The sequence below is a fragment of the Mandrillus leucophaeus genome, unplaced genomic scaffold (assembly GCF_000951045.1).
Source record: "Mandrillus leucophaeus isolate KB7577 unplaced genomic scaffold, Mleu.le_1.0 Scaffold124, whole genome shotgun sequence".
Lineage (NCBI taxonomy): Eukaryota > Metazoa > Chordata > Mammalia > Primates > Cercopithecidae > Mandrillus > Mandrillus leucophaeus.
Genome location: NW_012100765.1, coordinates 281,292 through 308,304, shown reverse-complemented (window position 1 = coordinate 308,304; position 27,013 = coordinate 281,292). Strand labels below are relative to the sequence as shown.

General features: G+C 43.9%; 1 protein-coding gene across 1 annotated transcript in view; it reads right to left on the bottom strand.

Moving 5' to 3' along the window:
* Positions 1–9,105: 9,105 nt before the first annotated feature.
* The window catches only part of CCBE1 (collagen and calcium binding EGF domains 1), a 272,969-nt gene continuing 255,061 nt past the window's right edge, over positions 9,106–27,013 (bottom strand). Inside the window, exons 7-11 of the mRNA XM_011971688.1 lie at positions 22,769–22,889; positions 14,511–14,650; positions 14,377–14,412; positions 13,265–13,300; positions 9,106–11,329 (exon numbers count right to left, since the gene is read on the bottom strand). Of these exons, the coding sequence (XP_011827078.1) occupies positions 11,096–11,329; positions 13,265–13,300; positions 14,377–14,412; positions 14,511–14,650; positions 22,769–22,889 (567 nt within the window). The 3' untranslated portion in view covers positions 9,106–11,095. The remainder of the gene's footprint in view (positions 11,330–13,264; positions 13,301–14,376; positions 14,413–14,510; positions 14,651–22,768; positions 22,890–27,013) is intronic.

Sequence of the window (27,013 nt, the reverse complement as noted above, 5' to 3'; positions counted from 1 at the left end):
GTTTTGAGCTGCTGGTTTCAAGCAATCCTCCTGCCTCAGTCTCCTAAAGTGCTGGGATTTTAGGTATGAGCCATGGTGCCCAGCCAGGATTTTTTTTAAAAAGCAAATTGCACAGAGAAAATGAGAGTGCACCCAATGTAGTAAATATTGTAAAACTTACGTCTCAATAGCGTATAGATAAATGTGAATGTTGCATCACTGCATAAAATATATTTTCCCAGTGGGTCATTGTCAAAAACATTTGAAGCCTGCTGATCTTATGACATGGCTGGTTATTTACATTATCAAGGCAGTCTATATTTTATTCTTTAACGAAGTTCACCCATCAGATTAATATTTGCAGGTCATTCATTTAATCCCTGTGCAAAGACACTTGAATTAAAACATGCATTCTAATGTTCCCTGACATTTGGCATGAAACTTTATAAGAAATATATGTTGATTAGTGACTATTTAATAAAGATTTACCATATTCCTTCTAGAAAAGAACCTTTCCTGAACAATAGCATGTTACTTTTTATTAGCTAATTTTATTTAACCTATTTTGAGTTTTGACTCTGATATGGTTAAGCTTTATGTCCCCACCCAAATCTCATATTGAATTGTAATCCCCATAATCCCCACATGTCAAGAGAGAGACCAGGCGGAGGTAACTGAATGGGGGGAGGTTTCCCTCCTGCTGTTATTGTGATAGTGAGTTCTTATGAGATCTGATGGTTTTATAAGGGGGTCTTCTCACTTTGCTCAGCATTTCTCCTTCTTGCCACCTTGTGAAGGAGATGCCTTGCTTCCCTTTTGCCTTCTGCAATGATTGTAAGTTTCCTGAGGCCTCCCCAGCCATGCTGAACCGTGAGTCAATTAAACCTCTTTTCTTTATAAATTACCCAGTCTCAGGCAGTTCTTTATAGCAGTATGAAAACAGACTAAAACTGACTCCCAGTTATTTTGGGGTCATATCGGATACTAAATACAGTTGACCCTTGAACAACATGGGTTTGAACTGGGTGCATCCACTTATACGTGGACTTCCTTCTGCCTCTGCCACCAGAGACAGAGAAACCAACCCCTCCTCTTCTTCCTCAGCCTCAGCCTCAACCTCAACCTACTCAACCTGAAGACGAGGATGAAGATCTTTATGATGATCCACTTCCACTTACTAGTAAATATATTTTCTCTTATGATTTTAATAACATTTTCTCTAGCTTATTTTTGAAGAACATTGTATATAATACCTATAAAATAGAAAATATATGTCAATCAACTGTTCATTATCGGTAAAGCTTCCAATCAATAGTAAGCTATTAGTAGTTATGTTTTTGGGGAAGTTAAAAGCTATCTGCAGATTTTCGACTGCATGGGGTGTTAGGAATCAACTATCACAGTGATTATATTAGCATCATTCTTCTTTTATTTTCTTCTCCATTAACATCTCAATAGTTTTACTATATACTTGTTAGCCACCTCATAGCAGGAGGTCAGAAAGGTTGTCAACCCAGCATAGATTAGAAAATTGGATGGTGGGAAGCAAAAGGCCCTGTGTCTAGACAATTTTCTTGTGACTTTCTGCACCATGGAGGCCCATTCTGTGAAGTCATGTGTGATTCCAAAGTGGGAGAGAATGTGGGGCTGAGTGTCTGTGCTATGTTTATCAGATGGGATTAAACCAGCACAGTGCATTAATATTCTGAAATACACTTGTGTGTTATGAATGTTTACCTCTTAGGATATGTATACATCGAGGATACCAAAAATATCTACCTTATGGGATTTTGAGAAGACTAAATGCATGAACTGAATTAAATTCACTATATAAATATTCATTCAACTCCTACTGTGTCCTGGGTATTGTGGCAGATGCTGGGAATATGGTAGAAAAATAGTTCCTGCTCCTGAGGATTTTCTAGCCTAGAAAGGAAGCAGATAAGCAAGTACAGTACCTGCCAGGTGCAGTGGCTCACGTCTGTAATCCCAGCACTTTGGGAGGCTGAGGCAGGAGGATCGCTTGAGTCCAGGAATTTGAGACCAGCCTGGGCAACACAGGGAAACCCTGTTTCTACAAAAAATACAAAAATCAGCTGGTCATGGTGGCTTGTGCCTGTGGTCCCAGCTACTTAGGAGTCTGAGATGGGAGGATTGTTTGGGCCTGGGAGGCAGAGGTTGCGGTGGGCCGAGATCATACCACTGCACTCCAGCCTGGGTGACAGAGCAAAACCCTGTCTCAATAAAACCCCCAAAAACAAAAACAAAAAAGCAATTACAGTATCAATTCTCATAGTGCAGACAGTCAACAAACAAGTACAGTCATGCATCGATTAACAACAGGGATACATTCTGAGAAATGTCTCATTAGGTGTTTCATTGCTGTGTGAACATCATGGGATGTACCACTTACACAAACCTAGATGGCATAGCCTGCTACACACCTAGGCTATACGGTACAACCTATTGTTCCTAGGCTATGAACCTGTACAGCATTTTATTGATTGAATACTGCAGACAACTATAACACAATGGTGAGTATCTGAGTATCAAAACAGAAAAGGTACAGTACAAATACTGAATAAAGATAAAAAATGGTACACCTGTATACGGCACTTACTATGAATGCAGCTTGCAGGACTGGAAGTTGCCGTAGGTGGGTGAGTGAGCGGTGAGTGAATGTGAAGACCTGGGACATTGCTACACTACTGTAGACTTTGTAAACAGTGTACACTTAGGTTACACCAAATTTATTTAAAAATAAAGTAACTGTGTTATATAATGGCCATCACGTCACTAGGTGAAGCAGTTTTCAGCTCCCGTATAATCTTAGGGGTCTACCGTTGTATATGCGATCTGCCATTGACTAAAACGTCATGATTTGGCACCTGACCGTACACTGCTTCGATAATTTCCGAATGCGTTTCCCTACTTCCATTCTTATCCTTTCAGCAACTCTCTATGTGTCCACTAGGAAATGCAAAGTCCTCTTGCAGGGCCTTAAGGCCTTGCCTTGCCCCCGTCTGCCTCTGCAAGGCATCTCCTACCCCATTTTGCCTCACTTATTCTGTTCCAGCAACATGGGTGGCCCCATTGCTACTCTTTGAGCACACCAAGCAGGTCAGCCTCAGGGTCTGGCTGTAATCCCTGTGTGGATCACTTTCATCTACAGGGCTCACTTCTCCCTTTGTTCAGGCCTCTGCTCTTACACCACCTTTCCAGAAGGCCCATCTAAAGTACACACTCCCACTCTCTGTTACTTTTTTTTTTTTTTTTGAGGCGGAGTCTCGCTCTGTCACCCAGGCTGCAGTGCAGTGGCCCAATCTCGGCTCACTGCAAGCTCCACCTCCCGGGTTCACGCCATTCTCCTGACTCAGCCTTGCGAGTAGCTGGGACTACAGGTGCCCACCACCACGCCCTGCTAATTGTTTTGTGTTTTTAGTAGAGATGGGGTTTCACTGTGTTAGTCAGGATGGTCTCGATCTCCTGACCTCGTGATCCGCCCGCCTCAGCCTCCCAAAGTGTTGAGATTACAGGCGTGAGCCACCGTGCCTTGTCCTTCTGTTACTTTTCACTCCTCTACCCTAATTACGTTTCCCCACAGCACTTCTTAGCACTGATATATAGCGTGGTGGTTAACTTTACTATAAATTTGGGCCACAACACCCAGATATTTGGTCAAATATTTTAGATGTTGCTATGAATGTACTTTCTAGACGAGAGTAACATTTGTATTAGTAGACTGAGTAAAGCACATTACCCTCCATAATGTGGGTGGGGCTCATCCAATCAGCTAAGGGCCTTAATAGAAAAAGACTGACCTTCCAAGCAAGGAGGAATTCTTCTAGCAGGAAGCCTGTGGACTCCAACTGCAATGTCAACTCTTCTGTCTCCAGCCTGCCAGCTTGGCAGTTTTTCCACTTCCAGATCTACAGCTGTGTGAGCCAATTTCTTAAAATAAATCGCTGTCTCTTGGTGCTGTTTCTCAAGAACCATGACTGATACATATATTTCTGTTTGTCTTCCTGGACCAGAAGCTATACTCTACCAGTGCAGGAACTTTGTACCATTCAATACTCTATCCTCACCCTCAACACGTTTTTGTTGAATGAAGTGAATAAGAATTTCAAGTTGGAAAAAAATGGTGTTAAAGGAAATAAGCAGGATAAAGGTCAATAGGGAGAAAACGTCTTTCTTGCACTGGGTTGAAGTGTCCCCTCAAAATTCTTATCTACGGGAGACTCAGAATGTGACCTTATTTGGAAATAATCTTTGCAGATATAATTAAACTGAGATGAGGTCACATCGCATTAAGCCAACAAGTAGTACCTTTTTAAAGTTATTTATTTTTTTTGAGAAGGAGTCTCACTCTGTTGCCCAGGCTGGAATACAGTGGTGCAATCTCAGCTCACTGTGATCTCTGCCTCTGGGGTTCAGGTGATTCTTGTGTCTCACCCTCCCGAATAGCTGGGATTACAGGCATGCACCATCACGCCTGGCTAACTTTTGTATTTTTAATAGAGATGGGGTTTCACCATGTTGGCCAGGTTGGTCTCGAACTCCTGACCTCAAGTGATCTGCCCACCTCAGCCTTCCAAAGTGCTGGGATTATAGGCGTGAGCCACAATGCCTGGCCACTAGTAGCATCTTTATAAGAAAAGAAAATAGGCACACGGAAGACTTAAGAGAGGAGAATGCTGGAGACCACCATGTGAAGCCGCAGAGGCAGGAGTGTAGAACACCATGTGATATTGGAGGCGAGGAATGCCGAGACTGTGGGCAAACACCAGAAGTGACACAGGGATGAGATGGTTGCTCCCAAGAGCCTCCAGAAGGTACCGACCCTACTGACACATTGATTTCAGACTTCCAGCCTCCAGAACTGTAATACAATAAATTTCTGTTGTTTTAAGCCACCCAGTTTGTGATACTGTTTTGGCAGCCTAAGAAACTCATCCACCCCTCCACCAGTTCCCCAGATCTTATGATCCAACTGCCGTCACCCACACATCTTGGAAGAGTTGCCTTTTCCTTGTGGACCACCCAGTGGCTGAGCGCCACTTCCCATTTGGCTGTCCTGTAACCCTGCATCTAGACATGAGCAAGGCTGTGGAAATTTGCACACGGAGCTGAGCTGGGGTGTTTCAAAGTTTTGGGCTTCAAAAGCATAGCGAGCTTTGTCAAAACTGCAGTGTCCTGGTTGAGAAGAAGCAAGCCTCAAATTTTGCTGGGAATCAAGACTGGAACACGTGATGTTACCCAACAGCTGCACGGTGAGATGCCAAGAGGCCATGAGGACTGTAAGGGCTCAACCAGCTTTTGGTTGATTAAATTAAGAGGGCTGGAAAAATTATATATGAAGTTGTCTCCCAGATTTCCATAATCTGCTATGTCACCTGGAGCCTTTGTAAAGCTGTTGTATGGGAAAGGCTGGGAGGGGCCATGAGGTCCTGTGTAGCTGGCCTGAATGCTGTTGGCTACTTTGAGCGTGCGGCTCTGGGAAGGAGTGCATTTCAGAGCCAAGGGTGGGCTCCCCTGGCATGAACCCTTATTGGCTCTTGTAGCGCCTAACACTTCGTAGCTTATTGTGGTTTGTAATCGCATATTTAAGTGATTATTTTGTCTGGAAGGATCCTTATCTGTTTTGCCAAAAATCCCCAGCAGGACAGGGATTAAGATGTTTTTGCTCCCAGTTGTGTCTGCAGTGCATAGCACAGTGCCTAGATTGCAATAGGCACTTACAAATATTTACTAACTGAAGTGAGATGTATAAATACAGGTTAAATTCAGGACACTAAATGCACCCTGCTAAGGATGGCTAAAGTCCCTTAGAAATAAGCTCCCATTTTATCGTATCACTACACTTCCCATATGTTCCAATTAGCAAAAATTTCCCTTCTCTTATCTTTACATAGAAGACTTTAGCTACCAACTCATGAGAGTTCTTCCCTCCAACATTATTTTTAAGGTAGTCAACTTTCCCCCCACCCTAAAAGGAAATTTTTTCTTTTTAAAAATCCGCTTTATTCAAAAAGAGGCAGGCTGGTTCCTGGGGTTTCTGCCCTTCTAGGGGAAAGTGCCACATTTAATACAACTTATTTTTTTAGGGATGGGGTCTTGCTATGTTGCTCAGACTGGCCTTGAAGTCCTGGGCTCAAGTGATCCTCTCGCTCCAGTGTCTGGGACTACAGGCATGAGCCACGGCATCCCCCAGAGGAAATCCTACGTGGAATTCTAATCCAAAACAGACAACTAGTTGAACACTGAGTCACTGTGAGTGCAGCGCTCGAGGCAGGGAGCACTCAGTCTTCACAAGCCTCTCATTTGTGAGCTCCTAAGGCAGCTCCAACGAGCGTCTAGAAGGTTCTTGGTTTGAAAATCTCACCCTGGGAATCTCAGCTCGGGAACTGGATCTCTGAGACCCACACTCAGTGGTACCGGGGCCTTCAGACCTTGATTCAGATTCAGATGCTCTGACCACACCCAGACCTCAGGAGGTGGCTGACCCAGATTCCAGATTCCAGCTCTCAAGAGAAATGCACCTCTCCATCTCCTTGTTAACTGGGTAAAAAGATGACTTGCTTCACAAAACCAGGTGTCAGGACAAAACACAGTAGAGCCATGTACGAAAAATAACTTTGTTATTAAGCATATACAATCATATCAAAAGTACGTCATAGTATCACATCCACAATGGTTTGAATGCTAGCTTGACTGTTATATGGACCTGTTACAAACAATGAACAACAGAGCTACTCCATCCAGTACATGACTAGTCCCTGTGAAATAAAAACAGACCCCTGGCACACATGAAATTCCTAAGGGGACTTGCTTTGATCCCCTGGGGAATAAGAGGGTCCTTTTCTATGATTTCCCACATTTGTTGAGGGAGCATGTGAAGTTCATGATTATACGCCTTAACAATCACAGTCATGGTGTGTTTTGTTTTCCAAATGGAAAATTATTTTTTGACTTGCTGTAAGATATAAATATTGACTGTGCCAGGAAAAAATTCATCTATTTCCCTGAACTCATTATTAATAACTTTAGATGGCTCTATTCTACTTGCTGTTTGGCCTGGATTCCTGCAATAACTTTCCTTTTCAGGAAGGTTATCTGAAAGATGTTAAGTCTGCAGACTGAGGCTGCTGTGGTGGTTTCTGAGGCACAGGCTGAGATGTGGGGAGAGACAGTGGGGAGTAACACCCAAAATATGATGGGGGAGTTGCTGCCTGAAAACCCACAGCAATGTCTGGCCTGGGGAAGCCTTCCCTTGCAGCCCTGGGAACAGGGCTCACCAGGCCCACAGTAATTATGAACCTTGGAAAGATGACCGAAGCCAGGGTGCTCTTCACTGGTATTTGGTGGGGTAATACTCCCCTCTCCTTCCTTCCAAAACCAATGAACATTTATTATTTACCTGTTGGGCTGTATAAACTCACACCTGTCTTGAGTTTATACAGTAGAAATGACTTCCTTTGGTCAATAAATCCTAGGCAGATGTTGGGCATTAACTCAGAAGGTGAGAAAAGGCACCATCCTCTCTGCAGCCCCACTCACTTTTGGCACAGTATAGCTTATAATTTCTCCCTCTGGAACTGGGGAGGGAGGGGGTTTTCCTAAACTAAAATGCATGCCCTCCATGTACTATTTTCTTTTTTCTTTTTTTGAGATGGGGTCTCACCCTATCGCCAGGCTGGAATGCAGTGGCGCAATCTTCGCTCACTGCAACCTCCACCTCCTGGGTTCAAGCAATTCTCCTGCCTCAGCCTCCTGAGTAGCTGGGACTACAGGCATGTGCCACCACACCCGGCTAATTTTTTTTGTATTTTAGTAGAGATGGGGTTTCACCATGTAGGTCAGGATGGTCTTGATCTCCTGACCTCATGATCCGCCCGCCTCAGCCTCCCACTGTTGGAATTATAGGCGTGAGCCACTGTGCCTGGCCCCATGTAGTATTCTTAACAGCGTATTTTTTATTCCCATTGCTTTCCAAGAACAGAGGTAACTTAGGAGGTCCTGCGAAGAGGGTGCAAAAATCGAAGTCAACATTTCTACTAATAGGTTGAGGAGGTGTACAAACATCTTTTTCACTATAAAACATGAAATGCACTGTAGCAAATCTTACCCCAGAAATGGCTTTCCCATTAGGTTTTGAGTAGAAGTCCTATTAAACAGTAAAGCTTTTTCTATCTAGCTAAAAGATACATTAGAAATAATGATGCCTTACGATGTCCTATCTTTGAAAAATAAAATTTGGGCATAAAGAGTACACATCAGTCTTGCAGTAGTCCAAGTTTTGAAAATCTGAGGATTAAAAATTATTTTCTAAATTAAGTTGGTCCAGCAGATTGACGTTATAAAATACAGGTTACTGTAAGTTTTGCTGGAGAATATTATCTGGAATAGTTTCATGAAATCCAGATAATACTACTTTCCATTAATTCTTTTAATATATTATTCTAGCCTATGGCCAAACATGCAGTTTGGTTGCATTTTATGAGCATTTCACAATAAAGGTCATATGTCTAAATACAGTTCACTGTCAAAGAAAAGGTATTAAAATTCCTCATTAAAAAAAAAATCACAGACGGACCTAGCCATCTCTCATACAGCTTGTGCATCGTTGTGTGTGTGTGTGTGTGTGTGTGTGTTTTTCAAAAGCATTCACCCATTCACACCCTTTAAATACCATGCTCCACAAGCAGGCAAACATTAAATATATCCAGATGGAAATCAACAGCTGTTCACTTCCTCTCTTTATAAACCCGTGGTTGGCGTGACCTTCTGTCATGAATGTTGAATTTCGCAGAGAGAAGGAGGAAGAAAAGATGCTAGAAAAAGAGCACTAAGAATGTGTTTGCTTTCACTTTAAAAATGCTGGTGGACAGTCACCAGGAATTTTGCATAAATGAGACATAGAGGCGCAAAGTGTTCATCAAAGACTCAGCCACACGCTGACATGAGTCCTGCATTTCCAACATGGTAGGAAGAAGGGAAGGAAGACTGCTGCCACTAGAGATTTGCAAAGCCCCTTCCTATCATTCTTCAGGGAGAAGACTGAAAGGTGGCATTCAAACACAACAGGAGGGATATTCTTTTTTTTTTTTTTTTTTTTTTTTTTATGACAGAGTCTTGCTCTGTTGCCTAGGCTGGAGTGCAGTAGCGCAATCTTGGCTCTGCCCCCGGGTTAAAGCAATTCTCCTGCCTCAGCCTCCTGAGTAGCTGGGATGACAGGCATGCACCACCATGCCCAGCTAATTTTTGTATTTTTAGTAGAGACGGGGTTTCACCATGTTGGTCAGGCTGGTCTCGAACTCCTGACCTTGTGATCTGCCCGCCTCAGCCTCCCAAAGGGCTGGGATTAGAGGCGTGGGCTACCATGCCCAGCCAAGAGGGATTTTCTTTAAGCAAGCTTTCACAGTAGTGGAGTTAAATGATGTGGGCTGAAAGGTGGAGGCAAAAAAGCCAAAAAGAAATAGGAAAGGACGTGGCAGGATGGGAAATTCCAACATGAGCGCATGAGAGTGTGAGAACGATCATTTGTGAAGCTCAATAGAAGAGTGAAAGTCTCCCGCAAAGGCAGATGAACAGCCACTTTGTGTGTCCAATGAGAAAGTGGACTGTGAGTAACTTATAAGCTGCTCATTGGAACCAAGAGGGCCCTCAACAACGTTACAAAGGAGCAGATCATCCTTCTGGTCTCTTGCTCCTGGTGCTTCTGAATGCACAACAAACCTTGGCAGGAACATGCTTCCCTTTGGGACCCAGAGGTGCCCTGAGAAAACACTCTAACTCACTAGGAGGTGGAGAAATAGACCCTTCTCTGAACTGCTTCTCACATGCAGGGGAAAAGAAATCAAAGAGAATGCCTGAAAGAACTGGAACTTGGACTAAATGAAAGAAGGAAAAAATGGGAATAGGAAGGAAGTTTTTGCAAACAAGGAAAACTACTGGTTTTTTTTCTCCCCATCCAAGATAACTTTCAATAGTGTATTATTCTCAATATGTTGGTGGCAAGCTTGGTTGGCTCCAGACAAAAACTTGTAACACCCAAGGAGGGCAAATTTACCTACTGCTGCTGATGGCGTTAGTGAGGTCAACCCAAGCCAGCAACTTCCTTGCGGCCTTCAGCCCCACTGTGTATTGGTTCAGCCTGGATCATGGCACCTAATGGCACCTTCTGGGCACCTGCTCAGAACCAGGAATTCTGTGCCTCTCTCTAAGGTCAGCCACTTTATTGAACAAATAATCTGTGATGTATACAGCAGGCTCCACTCTTGATTAAACAGCTTTAAAATATTCTAGCAAACCAGAGCCCACTGTTTTAATGTGAATCCAGGCATTTCACTTTGTTTTTTGAAAAGAGGATTTAATCTTCTTCCCTAAATAGGATACTTACAGATAAGCATGGCATGAAACCTTAAGCACCATATTTGAATTTTAGAATGTGGCAATCTATGTAACAGTAAATATATGACTGCAATTCTTTTCTATCTTCTCTAAATGTCATTCAGTTCTCTCCTCTCTTTAATTGAATTTGGGAAACGTTTGACAAGGGCAGACAATATTTAAAATCTACTGGAAGCACAAGGAAAAAGAATTCTCCACCAAAGTACATCTACACGTTTGTCCTCTCCACCCCTTGTTAACTGAAGAGCCCTAATTTTGATACTAGAGGAGTTACAGTCTATTCTGAATACACATCTTAGAAGTAGCCTCACATTTTCTTAGAGCTCACTTTGCCATTTTCCCTTTTGATACTCTGCCAAATTTAACTTGAAGAATTTATGATTTAAGACACTGTGAGAGTACCTAAAATCCAAAGTTCCTGGAAAAATAGGACGTAAATGAAAAGTTACAATGCAAACCACTCCAATGAACCCTTAGTAAGAAGCAGGTAAATCAATCATTCACTCCCATGTGTCTGCAGGCCTAGGAGGGGACTCTGAAAATAGTATTGTATCTGGAAGAAGAGGAATAGAGAGATGTCAGGAGAAGAGAAGAGAAAAATGTATGTTTTCTAGGTCTCCAGTGGTGTTTTTTTCTCTTTAGATGGTTTAACTGCAGGTGAGTTGATCTTTCTCTTCCTTTGGCATGACGGTGTTGGGATGTGCTATGGATAGAAGTCTCTGGGGGCTCTCAAGTCTCTTGTCTCAGTTCTTCTTGGGTGGTCGTCTCCAGAGCCCAGGTCCATGGCTTCTGGGTAGCTGGGAAATTCCTGAGGTAAAGGGAACTCCTCTGCTGAAGAGTGAGTCCGGTGCCCGAACACCTTTTCCTGCAGCTCGGTGATGTCATTGCGGATGTCAGCCAGCATAAGTAGCAGGAAGTCGAAAGAACCAGGGGGTCCCTGTGTACATGGGAGGAATCAAAGCTAGAATACGACAGACAGCAATGGCCTCCGGGGCTCCATGACTTGACCTGCTGCTTGCTGGCAACTACTTTCTCAATAACTGTGCCCCAAATAGAGTCAATGTGAGGACTGCTACGGGAGCCTGGGGGTCCTCCACATTGTTTTCTAATTCTGTCACTTCTCAGATGAGCTTTGGTGATGTATTCACCTTTCCTCCCTCCTAACTCTAGGCTTTATCAAATCCAGTAGAGGAAAGAATATAAGACAACTCTCCTAAGTTACTTTCCAAAGCAGTCTGGAAGATGCTTATGAAGGCAGCAGAGCAGTGGTTAAGAGACTGGGGTTCTGTTGGGTTTGAATCTCATCTCTGCTGCTTACTGTGTGGTCTTAATTTCTTGTGGTTCAGTTTCCATATCTGTAAAATGGGGATAATAATAGTCCCAATTTCACAGGGTTTTATAGGGTTCATAAGTGAGGATTTAAATAAGTAAATGCATGTAAAGCGCTTTGAACATAATATGTATTCAAAACATTATCTGGGCCAGGAGTGGTGGCTCACACCTGTAATCCTAGCACTTTGGGGGGCCAAGGTGGACAGATAGCTTGAGCCCAGGAGTTCAAGACCAACCTGGACAACATGGTGAAACCCTGTCTCTACAAAAAATATTAACAAAAATTTAGCCAGGTGTGGTGGTGGGCACCTGTGGACCCAGCTACTTGGGAGGTTAAGGTGGATGATCGCTTGAGCCCAGAAGGTCGAGGCTGCAGTGAGCCGAGATTGTGCCTCTGTACTCCAGCCTGGGTGACAGAGTGAGACCCTGTCTCAAAATTATTAAAATGTTTATAAGATGGCCGACTATAAGCACAAACTAAATGAAGTTGAGAGGATGTTGTAAAGATGTCAACTCCTTATCATCTAGGAAAGGTCCAAACAAAAGCTTCCTAATTTTTCTATGTCTTGAGTATCCTTTATCATCATATAGTATTTACTAAGCCTTAATTTTATAGAGTGCTGTGTGGGGCATGGTAAAAAAGAAATGCATAAACACGCATGTTCTGGGCTTGTCAGAAGTTTGTAGTAAAATCGTTATCACTTCCCACAACTGCTGCAGCAGCAGCGGGCACTATGGAAGCAGAGCTTACACCGTAAAGCACTAAGACAGGCATAGGATTTTCATATCATTTGACCCTCACAATAGCCACTTGAGGGATGGCAGGTCAGATTCCACTATTGCCACTGCACAGGTGGGGGAATGAATGCCCAGAGACCCTCAGTGATGTGCCGTGGTCAGAAAGCTGGCAGGTAGAAGAGTTGAGATGGGAACCCACGACTTCCACCTCTGTGGCCACAGCTTTTGGATTTCAGAAATGATACTTCTTCAGAAGCAGTGAATTGGTTTGAATTTTCTATGCTTCTGAATACTACTATTTCTCATTTTTAATCTCCCAGACACTATGCATATATGCAGCTAATTTCTTCTCAGATCCTAAACAGCCCTGCATGCTTTTGTGCTTTCTAAGAGGAGATGGCCATCTGACCGGCTAGGGTTGTAGCAGTGGCTAAATTCTCAAGTATGCAGAGTTATGATTTAAACCCATAGATTTCTTTCCTAGACCTTTCAAATGTTTTATCATAATACTTGGAAACAGACTCATGGCATAGTAGGGTTTTGAGCTTTAGGAAAGACATTTTAAATGAAGATTAGCCATGATAAAAGAAAAAACAACAACAGAAAACAAGTTTGAAAAATAAATCCAAACTAGCAGCTAAGGTCTTCTATGACTGCCTTCCTAACCACAGAGTTCTGCTCAGGTGGGCTGAGTGGCATCAGGAAGGGGCGGGCCTTTGCTACTAGACCGACCTATAGGCTCATCAGAGCTGCATCCCTGAGAATGTTCCCCTGGGGAAGCAGGACACAGAATGCTACTTACTGGAGACCCTCTGGGCCCAGGCGCTCCTCTCTCCCCCTAAAAACAGAAAGGCCAGGGTTAGCTTTCTCGAGCACATGGATACCACAATAGTCTCTATTTATACACCCACCATAACCACTTCCCTGCACAAAACAACAAATATTTTCTATAGAAAACATATGTAAAACTGAGCTGGACTCACGGGACCACTGATTTGAACAAGATTGCTTGGGTCAAGTGTTTCTCATTCTGATTTCCCTTGAGCCCATATATTTTCAAACCTTCCTGGCAAGAGGAATGTTCGTATTTCCCAGCAGCATGTGCAGTAACAAACTTTCTGAAATATCTCACACTGACTTCTTTGTGAGGCAAAAAAGAGAAGGCGGCTCTCAGAGGGGAACCACCCTGCTTGCAGAAAGAATGGAGCATCTCCTGTTCCTGACTTGAAAATCTCACAGAAATGGAAACACACAAAACGCTATCCTGTAAAGCAACACTGGTTAAAGAGAAAAACACATGTGAGTATCACAATGCAGAGGCTCATTTAAAATTTATAGGGGTCATTTTTCCTATGACTGGTTGTGGTGGTTGTTTTTGTCTTTGGGGTTGGTTTCGGAATTTAAGAAAATGGCTTTTCAGATTTTGTTCCCAGCTTTGGGGAAAAAGTTATATCTGGTATCTGTGTCTCACTTTTGCTGCATGCAAAATGGGGATGGTAAACAGTAACTAGTGAGCTTTCCTCAATGTCAGTGCAAGAGGTAGAAAGTGAGAGATCTTCAGGTCAGGAGCAGTGCCTCACGCCTGTCATACCAGCACTTTGGGAGGCCGAGACGGGCAGATCACCTGAGCTCAGGAATTTAAGGCCAGTCTGGGTAATACGGTGAAACCCCATCTCTACTAAAAAATCCAAAAATTAGCCGGGAGTGGTGGTGCATGCCTGTGGTCCCAGCTATTTGGGAGGCTGAGGCAGGAGAATTGGGCTTGAGCCCGAGAGGCAGAGGTTGTAACGAGCCAAGATTGCGCCACTGCACTCCAGCCTGGGTGACAGAGCAAGACCATCTCAAAAAAAACAAAACAAAACAAAATCGAACGTGAGAGACCTTTAGCTTGTGAGGACCAGTCATAAGGCTTACCTTAGAACCATCTCTTCCTGGTGCACCTGGTGGACCCTACAATACAAAAGGATCTGGTTTAACCACAGGGAAAAGCATGGGACAAAAACACATTTTCCCCCAAACAGGAAGTGGATCTCTGATAAGATACTGACCACAGGGCCCCTCCGGCCTTGTTTAATGTGGGACAGATCAGGAGATGGTCCCATGGGTCCCATTGAGCCCCGTGGACCGGGCTGCCCAGGAGGGCCTGGCATACCGGGGAAGCCTGGGCTTCCCTTTGGTCCTGGTGAGCCTGTAATCAAAGAACACCTCATTAGCTCGCAGCACATGAGAAGGACGAAGGGCCCTGGCTAACAAGAGTCCCGGGCCCCTGCAGTCATTTCTCTTTGTACTCTCTCTGCCTTCGCCTTCTGACATCTGCATCAGGATGTCCCACGGGCATTTTAAAGTTGATATGGTCAAAAGCAGCTTCCCCAACTTCCTCTCTTTTCACAGACTGCCAGTCACCCATCCACTCAAGCCAAAACCTGGAGAGTCTTCCCCTATATTTCCCCATTTCTGCAACCTCGTTTTTGAATCAGTGGCCAGCTCCTGTGCATTTTACTTCTTTAACATCTCACAGCTGTCTGCTCCCTTCTCTCCACTGGATCACAGCCGACAGTGGCCACCACAGCAGAGAAGTGGTGATCGCGGCAGGACAGCAGTTAAGAGACAGGTTTTAGCATCAGAAGACTTGGGTTTGAATCTGACAAGTTGCCCGAGCTATCTGAGCTTTAGTTTCTCATCTCATCTGTAAAGCTGGGCTAATAAAAATCTTCCTTATGGAGTAGTTGTATTCAATGAGATTTCAGATATACACACACCACTTAGTATAGTACTTCCCATATAGTACTAAAACAAATCTGTTAGGCCTTCCTTATATTTGCCTTGACTCTTACCTCATTGCTAGTCTCTCTGCCCCCCAGCAGTCTTGTCTACCCCTTGCCCATTTTTGACATTTCTATAGGGATGACATATCTAAAACAAGTCTTACTATGTAACCCACTTACTTTCAATCTTTTGGTGCAGATGTCTCAAGGCACTGGGTGGGTCAGCAAACTCACTCTTTCTTGCAGGCCCCAGAGAAATATCCCTTACTTCTTAGTGAGGGGTAGGAAATGTTCATCTGGCCAAGATTTGCCAGGGATAGAAGGCATGCTGGGAGATGAGTCGGGGGGTGTGGGGGAAGATCATCTCACCCCAAGGCCCAGAAGCATAGGTCATGCTTAGGATTGCAGCTGGAGCAGGAGAACTGAAAATGTCCCCTTGCCCCACAACTCTAGCATGAAATAATAGCAATCTACCACTGGCGGAAGGGCAACAGTGTGGGGAGAGAACCCCCCTGTGGCACAGGTATGTGTGTGTAGAGGCTGCTGAAAGCTCAGAGTATAAACACTGAGAAAAATCCACTGGTAACCTAGGCATCCACTAAGCATAAGGTAACAGCATCCTACCACTGGAGGAATTATTTGAAGACTGTGGCACACAAAGTAAATGTAGTGACAATAAGGCCAAAACCCAGCTGTTATTCAGTAGGCTGACTTCACTTCCCATGGCAGTGGCCTGACAAAAGAAGAGGGTACCCATCTCCAGGAGTGATAACTACATACCTCAGTCTCTACTGTTTCTCTGCAAATGATGTCTGGCATTCAATCCAAAACTTTTAGGCACATAGGAAAAAGGGCCGGGCACAGGGGCTCATGCTGTAATCCCTGCACTTTGGGAGGCTTAGGCGGATGGATTACCTGAGGTCAGGAGTTCGAGACCAGCCTGGCCAACATGGTGAAACCTCATCTCTACTGAAAATATAAAAATTAGCGAGATGTGATGGTGGGTGCCTGTAATCCCAGCTACTCGGGAAGCTGAGGCAGGAGAATTGCTTGAACCTGGGAAGCAGAAGTTGCAGTGGGCCAAGATTGCACCATTGCACTACAGCCTGGGTGACAGAGTGAGACTCCGTCTCAAAAATAAAAATAAAATAAAAAAAATTCAAAACAAAAAACCCATTGTCAAGTGATAGAAGTGATAGAACAATCAGCAGGACAAGCCTCAGAGGGGACCCAGATGTCGGAATAATGAGATATGGGCTTTAAAATAACAGTATGTGAAAGGGGCTGGTGGAAAAGATAAACAGCTTCTCTGAACAGATGAGGGGTTTTAGCAGAGAGATGGAAATTAAAGGAAAAAAGTCAAATGGAAATATAATATACAACATCATATATGAAAACGATATAAGCTCATCAGCAGACTGCTCACAGCTGAGCAAAGACTCAGTGAACTTAAAGATAAGTCAATTGTTACTCAAAGAGAATCACAAAGAGGAAAATAAAATGAAGCATCCAAAAGAGGTGAGATAATATCGAACCATCTAAAATAAGTGTAACTGGAGTCCAAGGAGAAAAAGAAAACCCTACTGTGGCTCCCCTCTGCGTAGAGAATAAAGCTCCAACTCCTCAGCATAGTATCCTTGTTCATGCTTGTCCTTCTTGCCAGCATTTTCCCCACAATTGCCTCTTTCCTAATCGCCCCACAGTCCCATCCTCCCTGAATAAACCATGCCATGGCACACAATCCAGCTCACACTATTCTCTCCTTTTGTGCCTTGTCTCCATCACCACAGATCACCTATCTCCAAAAACATTTTAACATCTCCCCCGTCGTACCAACAACTATCATCAGACGGGCACAAAAATAGATGACTTGTTGTTAAACTCAGCATAGTCTCAGCGCTGTGTCGATACAGGCCTCTGAAAGTAAGAATTAACTGCTTACTTCATTGCACACGCTTGCAGTATATCTATAGTATAATTTATGTGTGTTTATATACATTCATGCACTGCACATGTGTTTTCTGTTTATGCATATCATTTTCTTCTGAGCATTCTTAACATTTAAAAATTGGGGCCAGGTGTGGTGGCGCATGTCTGTAATCCCAGCACTTTGAGAGGCTGAGGTAGGCAGATCACTTGAGGTCAAGAGTTTGAGACCAGCCTGGCCAACATGGTACAACCCCATTTCTACTAAAAATACAAAAATTAGCTGGGCTTGGTGGCAAGCGCCTGTAATCCTAGCTGATTGGGAGGCTGAGGCAGGAGAATTTCCTGAATCTGGGAGGCGGAGGTTGCAGTGAGCCGAGATTGTGCCACTGCATTCCAGCCTAGGCAACAGAGTAAGACTCCATCTCAAAAATAAATAAATAAATAAAAATAAAAATTGGGAGATTTCATATAAAAATCTGGGTTCCTGGCTCTGGTTTGAAACAGGAAGCACAAACACCACAATTCCATCAGCAGCACAACCAACCAACTGGAGTTCTCAGTAGGGGCGGCCCCTTTACGTGGGGTGAGTGCTCTCCGTTTGGTTCAGTTCCCTTGCTTCCGACTGCTCCTGCCCAGCTCCCTTCTATGTATCCATGTGACCTGCTCATCTCTGTAGAGGCTGAGGGGTTTTGTTTTTTAATTCTTTTCAGAGGCCTGTATCGACACAGCACTGAGACTATACCGAGTTTAACAACAAGTCATCTGTTCTCATGCCTGTCTGATAATAGTTGCTTGCATGTGTGCCAAAAAATGGTCATACCACCCTATTATGGAAGCTGATGGGGAAGAGGCCTTTAGGCGTCGTCTACGTTGACCCACAGCAGACAGAGTTGTAAACAGCCACTTTGTATTGGGTTGGATTTGCGGCGTTTCCCCACTTGTGTGTGGAACACAGCATGTCTACCCACACCGGGGGCTCGAGGGGATATCTTGCTGGCTCAAGGGCCGTGGTTATGTGAACTCTGGGGCAGCACCTGGGTGCAGACATCAGCATGTTCACCTCTGCTTTGGCCTTGAACATCAGCCGGGGGGATGAGGGAAGAGACAGTGGGGACCTGGCGAGCATTTTTAAAAACTTGTGATAAAAAATACACAACACAAAATTTGTCAACTTTTTTTTTTTTTTTTTTTTGAGATGGAGTCTTGCTCTGTCACCCAGGCTGGAATGCAGTGGCGCGATCTTATCTTATTGTAACCTCCATCTCTCGGGTTCAAGCAATTCTCCTGCCTCAGCCTCCCAAGTAGCTGGGATTACAGGTGCCCACCACCACCTCTGGCTAATTTTTTGTATTTTCAGTAGAGACGGGGTTTCACCATGTTGGCCATGCTGGTCTTGAACTCCTGACCTCAAGTGATCTGCCCACCTTAGCCTCCCCAAAGTGCTGGGATTACAGGCGTGAGCCACGGCCCCCAGCCCATCTTAACTATTTTTTAAATGTAGTGTTTAGTAATGTTAAGTACATTCCCATTGTTGTGCAACAGATCTCTGTAACTTTCTCATCTTGTAAAATGGAAACTCTAAACCACTGAATAACTCCCCATTTTCCACTCTGCTCAGCCCCTGGTAACCACTATTCTACTTTCTGTTTCTATGAATTTAATTATTTTAGATACCTTATATAATTAATGTGCCATTTTTTGACCAGCTTATTTCACTTAACCTAATATCCTTAAGATTCATCTATATTGTAGCCTATGTCAAAATTTCCATCTTTTTAAAGGTTGAATAATATTCCATTGTATGTGTATGTCACATTTTGTTTTTCCATCTTATCTATTGATGGACACTTGGGTTGTTTCAGCCTCTTGGCTATTGTGAAAAGTGCTGCTCTGAAGATGGGTGTGCGAGCATCTCTTCAAGATCCTGCTTTTAATTCTTTGGGGTATATACCCAGGAGTGGGATTTCTGGATCTCATTTATAGATATAGTTATAGATATAGATATTTTTTGAGTTAGGGTTTCTGTTGCCCAGGCTGGCCTCGAACTCCTGAGCCCATGTGATCCTCCTGCTTAAGCCTCCTGATATGTTTAATTTTTTGAGGAATCTCCACACTCTTTTCCACAGTGACTGAACCATTTTACATTCACATCAACAGTGCACAGGGTTCCAATTTTTCCATATCCTTGTCAATATTTATTTTCTTGGTTTTTTTTCCCCCCTTTTTTTGAGATGGGGTCTTGCTCTGTCACACAGACTGGAAATGCAGTGTTATGTTCATGGCTCACTGTGGCCTCGACCTCCTGGGCTTAAGCCATCTTTTACACCTCAACCTCCTGAGTAGCTGGGACTATAGCCTGGCTAGCTTAAATTTTCTTTTAATTAGACAGGGTCTCCCTGTGTTTCCCAAGCTTGTATTTTTTCAAAAATAGTGGCCATCCTAATGGGTGTGGGGTGGTATCTCACTGTGGTTTTGGTTTGCAATGCTCTAATGATCAGTGATGTTGAGTATCTTTTAATATGGGTTTTGGCCATTTGTATATCTTCTTTGCAGAAATGTCTATTCAAGTCCTTTTCCCATTTTTTAAATCAGCTGCTTTTTTTGTTGAATATTGAAGTTCTTATATACCCTAGATATTAACCCCTTATCAGATATATGATTTACAATTATTTTCTTCCATCCTGTAGGTTGTTTTTGCCCTGTTGATTTTCGCTTTGAGACACAGAAATTTAAGTTTGATGTAGTCCCATTTATCTACTGCTTTTGCTGCCTATGCTTTTGGGGTCATATCCAAGAAATCGTCACCAAATCCAATGTCATAAAGCTTTCCTCTATGTTTTCTTCTAGGATTTTCATAGTTTTAGGGTCTTCCATTTCACTCTTTAATCCATTTTGAGTTAATTTTTGTAGATGGTGTAAGGTAAGGGTCCAACCTCATTCTTCTGCATGCAGAAGCATGTTGTGTTTTAACCCATTTTAGATCATCAGCTCTGTGAGAGCTTGAATTGTGTCTTATTTATTAGCATATCCTCAGATAGTCCTGGATACATAGTAGGCTGCTTAGTAAATGTTTTTTATTAAGTGATTGCATTGAAGAGACTGAGAAGATTGCTATGCTATACTTATAATTGTTCTTTTAAATGCACATAATAATTACTTTTTGACCATACCTAACGCCTAGTACTGACAGAGCAGTGACAAGATGGAATGACATTCAGACTCCAGCAAATGAAACAAAGAAACAGATACTTTAGACTTTTCATATTTAGATAAGTCTTTTTTAGTACACAGAATAATTAAGCCAAAGTTAAAAGCAGTCAGTGTTCCATCCAAACATGTCTCATACCCCTACTCTTAATACTGGTTCCAGGTATATCTACAATGAGTTTGGAAAGGGTGCCAGATCTCTCCTTTTGCTAAATATTTTACCTCCAGTAGCACATAAAAGAGGCCAGAGATATCTCAGCTAGATTTACATAGTCAGTACACTTCAGAGATCATAGTATGTCAAGCGCCTTTGAAATGTGGGCCTTTGATGTACAAATGGTAGCACCTTATATATGGCAGTGGAGGCCAGAAAGCAGCAGCCGCCCCCTTACCACCAAAGCTAAACAGATTCCAACCCAGAGTAGTTTCCTGTATTGGTGGTCCAGTCTGATTCACCACAGGCCTCGGAACTGGACTTTAATTTAAGGGTGAGAGAAAGCCTATTAGCTTTCTAGCTTCCCTACTAAGTCTCAATGGTGGGTACCACAAACACTGAAAGTTAAGAGAGAGAAGGAAATGGGTTTGGAATGTCCCCATTCAAAGGCTGGGTATGTTGCAAAAGCTTATTCATCCTCAATCACTCTCTGCTCCATCAAGGACCCTGGACAGCTCAAACCATGTTGTAAGCCAGATGGCAGCATTGGAGTAGCAAGCTTGCAAGGCATTTATTAAGCAAGACAGCCAGTGGCTCCCCTGCTCCTACAGTTGGTTTTGTTCTAGTGATCTAGAGCCTGGAGTTGACTTCCTCCAGAGAAGCAAAGCAAGAGCATTCTCTTAGAGGAGGGTGGACAGCACCGTGCTAGGAAGCAGTTTATAAGGAGGGACGCCAGTCTGTTTAGAAGCAGCCAGAGGGTGCCTGTGTGAAGCATTTGCTGGAGAAAACTCCACCATGACCCAGAGTACCTCAGGCCAAGGGAATGAACGAAGAAAAACCAAATCCTGAACCGTCTTATTCTCTGGACGGACTGAGATCCAGGCTTGTGTTTGAAGAGTTCAAGACATAAGTGGAGAGGAAACACACCGACCCTCTGTGAAGAACTCTGACCTTTTGTTCTTGCTGACTTTCCAACTGAAAATCCACCTGTGTCTTTCCTCTTTGGGCAAATTCTATCAGTCTCCCACGTCCAGATCAAACCTAAATGCCGCTGACCATTGCAGGCTACAGTGCTCACTCCCTACCAGCTCCCACAGCAGGAAGCATCTGTGCACTTACCTGGAGGGCATGTGGATACTGTTTTATTTATTTGCATTGGCTCTATATGTCTGGTCTTCCCAAGTAGGATGTCAAGAGGTCATTCATAACACCTAGCACACTGCTAAGCAATGATAGCCAGGGATAAGGCACTCAAAGGTTTAGAATCATTTGCTAACATTAATGTCATTTCCCTTACCAGTGTGGAGAAAAAAATCCATTGCTCTATCTATGGAGGTACTCAAAATATAAAATAACTTGGAACTATTTTTTTAAGTTCTCATTGTATATTTCCCGATGAAATGATGTTTGGAATTTTCACCCAATTAATAAGTGTGAATCTTCAGGGACAGCATACTGAATGAAAGAAGCTGAAAGTATACATTCACAAGAACATATATATATATAAATTAAAAGATTCCAGTGATACGGGGTTCTAGAACAGGTGAGACCACAGTGAAAGAAAGCAGCTCAGTGTCTGCCTAGACTGGGTGTTGGGGAAGCGGACACGTGCACATAGACACAATGGAGATTTCTGGGGTGATAGAAATGTTCTATATCTTGAAATGTAGGATAGGAGTTAGATGGGTAAATACATTTGTCAAAACTTGAACTGTAATTTAAACGAGTACATTATCTATCTGTATGTCAATACAGTTGACTTGGAAAAACGTATAGCTAGGTATAAAAATAAATATAGGCATAAATATGCGAACAAATAAGGGAAGGTAGAAGGAAGACTGGGGAGTAGCAGGAAGAGGCTGGCTCTGAGTTGTTAGAATTGGGCGAGGAGCCCCGAGCAGGGGGGCTTCATAATACTGTTCCATTTTTGTATATGTTAAAATTTTTCCAGAAAAAAGTTTAAGATGGTTTCCATTTTTTTTTTAACTTAAAATGATTTTTAGGAATCTTAACCAATCCCAGGACAATGACCTTTTTCTCCCAAATTGCTATCGGCTATGAGGGTTTCTCAGGCTTGAGGGGCTATTTCCCAAGGTCCTGTCATTGCATGGGTGTGTGGCAGCCCTATGGACACCTGCCTCGTTTCTCCTCGATGGAAGCTGGAGAACACTGTCCAGCCCCCAGCAAATGTGAGCTTTTGGAAGGCTTTTTCTGATGGTGATCACCCTCCTGTGCCCTCCTCTACACTCACCGGGTGGGCCCTGGCCCCCCGGCAGGCCAGGAGGTCCAGGAAGGTAGGCGTTTGAGGCCAGCACCTTGTCACCGGTGATATACTTGCCCAGGTCAGCTGCATTGTTGGGGAGCAGCGCAATCTGCAAGGAGAAGAGGAAGCCTCGGTCAGGAAGCAATGGCAGGGGAGAGCCTCAGCATTTGTCTTGGTGGTAGAAGCTGCAAAGCCTTTTCATGAGACATATGTATATACTTTTTACTAGAGCTAGTTAGAGCTCAGAGAAACCATAAACAGCCTCTTTCTAAACCTAGAGGCCTTCTAGGGCAAACAACTTGCACGACGTTACTCAGCTAGTTAGTAGGTGAGCTTAGATACGCTCCAGATGGCCTACATATCACTAGAACTCATTACCACCACAATTAATAGGATCTACTTATTTCATACTCTCATTTGTTAATTACCTATTTTATGTCTCAAACATTTATTGAACACCTACTATGTGCAGGTCCTGTGCTTGGTTCTATGGCTACAGTGGTGACCAAGACATGGTCCCTGCCCTTAAAGAACTCTCAGCCTTGGGAGCCGGGACCGAGAATGTGGCTGACGGTTCCCCTGCACACCCGGAGCTGACCTTCAGTATAACTGGGCAACAGTGACTGTGGTGGTTGTAAAACGTGTCCACAAATTCTTTGACACTTTGTGATCATGTGAGTCAGTTCTCCTTAGTAAACTCCCTTTCATATATACGGCTGCCCCATTAGTTCTGTCTCTCTAAAGATCCCTACTACAATTCCCCTGTGACTGTCACTCAGAATTCAGTAAGGATGACTGTAAGAATCAAAATCTTGTGCAACCTGAAAGTCAGCTTTGTACAATTTCAAGTCAGGGCTCATGATTCAGAGTCACCACTGTGTTCCTGGGATACATTTAAAATGGTGCTGACATCATTGTGTCATAGCAAGAGACCACCACAACCTGTAAGTGGGTACCTGTGGCCCTGGGGAGGAAGAGGAGTGAACCAGTGAATGAGGGAAATGGATCAGTCAATCTACTGCAACCATGAGGCAATGGGTCAACACTGGCAGCTGAAGCCTGATGCAATTTTATCATCTGCTTCCAACTGAGACACTGAAACATGGATCCCACCCTTGGGCGTTGGCATGAGGCAGACTTACCTTTAAACCTCAGCCCTGCCACGTTCTACCTGTGGAATCTTGGGCAAGCTACACAGCCTGGATTTTCTCATCTATAAAATGGGGATGGTAACGGCCACCTAGAAGCGCTGCTGGAGGGTTAAAGTGATGTTGTGTTTAACGTGCCTGACTCAGTGTCCAGCCATTGTCATAGACCCAGCAGAAATACTGTCTGGGGGCCTAGTCACTGTGGCTCATGCCTCTAATCCCAGCAGTTTGGGAGGCCAAGGCGGGCGGATCACTTGAGGTCAAGAGTTCGAGACCAGGCTGGCCAACATGGTGGAACCCTGTCTTGACTAAAAATACAAAAATTAGCTGGGTATGGTGGTACATGCCTGTAGTCCCAGCTACTCGGGAGGCTAAGGCAGGTGAATCGTTTGGACCCAGGGGGTGGAGGTTGTGATGGGCCGAGATCGCACCACTGCACTCCACTTCAGCCTGGGTGACAGAGGGAGACTGTGTCTCAAAAAAAAAAAAAAAAAAAAAAAAAAAAATGCTGAGGGCTGCTCCTGGCTTTTTTCCTAAGTAGCTGTGTGACTTTGGTAAGTCCCTTCATCCTTCATTTTCAAGTCTACAAAATGTGCGGCTTCAACCCATGATCAAGTCTTCATATTTAAAATTTTGTAAACAGAACCTCAGGATGAGACCTGCACACAGATGGGTTCCAGAGATGCTCCCCTGTTCCCCACCTATTTCCCCCAGTCCTCTTTGCTTGGTTTGGCCTCTTGTAAAAGTTACGAGGTAAGGTGGCAAACGCTGCCCTCAGTGTCCCGGCAGACCTCCTGCTGGGTGGCTGCATCCTGGCGCCCTTCAGCCCCTCTGTGCGGTAGCAGAATGAGTGCAGAGTGAAGGCACTGCTACTTTAGAGGTGGCTGTCCAGAATCTCTGGCCCCACTTTCTGCATAAACACAGCAGAAGATGGGCTGTGGGATGCTAGGAGTTTGGGAGGAAGGTTGTAGTAATGTAAAAAGAGTCTGCATTTCCCCTGGATTCCAGTCAATGGAATTATACGTATCATTTATCTCATACTAGCCTTTTAAGAGAGCTTCTGCCTCAAAGAGCCATTGGGATGAATCCGTGAGATGCCTCTTATAAAGCATTTTGTAAAGAGTGCTAATAAATAATATTTTTACTTGCTAAACATTTGTAGAGCTCTTTCTAGATGGATGGCACTGTTCTCAGTCCTTTGTGAATATTTACATTTGATTATCATAAAATCTTTAGGCAGTAGGTATTAATGTTGTCCTTTTTAAAAAGTAGAACTGAGTCACAGAGAGGTTAAGTAACTTACCCAGAGTCACACAGCCAGCAAATGGTGGGTCTAGAATTTAAACTTAGCCAATCGGCTTCCAGAATCTGTGCTCCTAACCACTAAACCAAGTGGCAACCTACAGTCACTTTAAAAATTTTTTTTTCAAGACAGAGTCTCACTCTATCACCCAGGCTGGAGTGCAGTGGTGTGATCTCAGCTCACTGCAACCTCCGCCTCCCAGGTTCAAGTGATTCTCCTGCCTCAGCCTCCCGAGTACCTGAGATTACAGGCTCCTGCCACCACACACAACTAATTTTTATATTTTTAGTAGAGATGGAGTTTCACCATGTTGGCCAGACTGGTCTCAAACTCCTGACCTCAAGTGATCTGCCCTCCTTGGCCTCTCAAAGTGCTGGGATTACAGGCATGAGCCACTGCTCCGGGTCTACAGTCACTTTAACATGGATTCCCAATAATCCTGGGAAGACCCATTTTACCAGCAGCAGAGGAAACCACAAATTATTGAGAAGCCATATAACCGCCTGAGGCAAAGGTGGCGCTAGAGCGAGCAAGTGCAGCCATCACGCTGCAAATCTACTCACTTGAAATCTTAGGGGCCTCTATATTCTCAGGCCTGACTGTTGGCCCTACTCCATTCGGCCATCGTTTGCTGATTTAACACCGTTGGCACGGTTTCCCCACAAGACAGTAAGTGCCAGGCCTCTCTTTCTGGAGTCTCCCTTCCCAGGGGGACTCTCTGCAGCAATTTGACTCTCAAATCCGATAGCCCCTGCTGCCAGAACACAAGCAACTTAAAAAAAAAAAAAATGGAGAGGAGAGTTGGCTCTTAATTTTAAGTGCTCTTGTGGGACAGAGACCCATCTGACAGGGAAATGACAGGCATCTCATCTATCCCCGCACTGTCCCTTTCTCACCACATCACTTGTTTTCTTCCCACACCACAGAAGAAGTGGTGGAGGTGGAGGCACTGAGGTCTATACAGCATTTAAAAACATGTTTTTATTGCAAAAATAAAGCAAAGAACCTGGAAACCTCACAACACAAATATATCACTTAGCAAACTGTTATAAAGCAAGCACCCCTTTAGGTGCAGCAAACCACCATGGCACACATTTAACCTATGTAACAAACCCGCCCAGCCTGCACATGTGCCCCAGAACTTAAAAATGAAAGTAAGCACCCTTTTAAAGAACTCCCGAATCAATCAACAGAACTTTGCCAGCCACCCCAGACTCCCTCCTTCCACGTGCCCTATCCCAATCAGTCTCCTCTCTTCCCCAACAAGTCACCACTTTCCTTTTACAGTAATCACTTCCTGTGTTTTTAAAAATAATGTATCACCCAACTGTGCATACCTAGACATTATGGCTTAGCGTTGCTCATTTGAAAAGCGATAGGTCTTTTAAGTTTCCTGTTATCTGCAGACTGCCAGAACCCAGGGCATGTGACCTGTTGTGTTCCCCACGGTTGGAACGCTGCCGACTGGACATTCGTGATGTGGTTCAACGTGTTTAAACAGCATTTTATGCTGTGGGGTTGGCCATGGTCTAGGACTGCTGGCATTTCCTTCTTGGCTAATGTTTATTTGGGCAGATGTCCTATGTTCTTTTGTGAACAAATGGCATTAGCAGCAGCAAGACGACATTAAAAACCAACTGACAGGCCGGGTGTGGAGGCTCATGCCTATAATCCCAGCACTTTGGGAGGCCAAGGTGGGTGGATCACAAGGTCAGGAATTCAAGACCATCCTGGCCAACATGGTGAAACCCTGTCTCTACTAAAAATACAAAAAAATTAGCC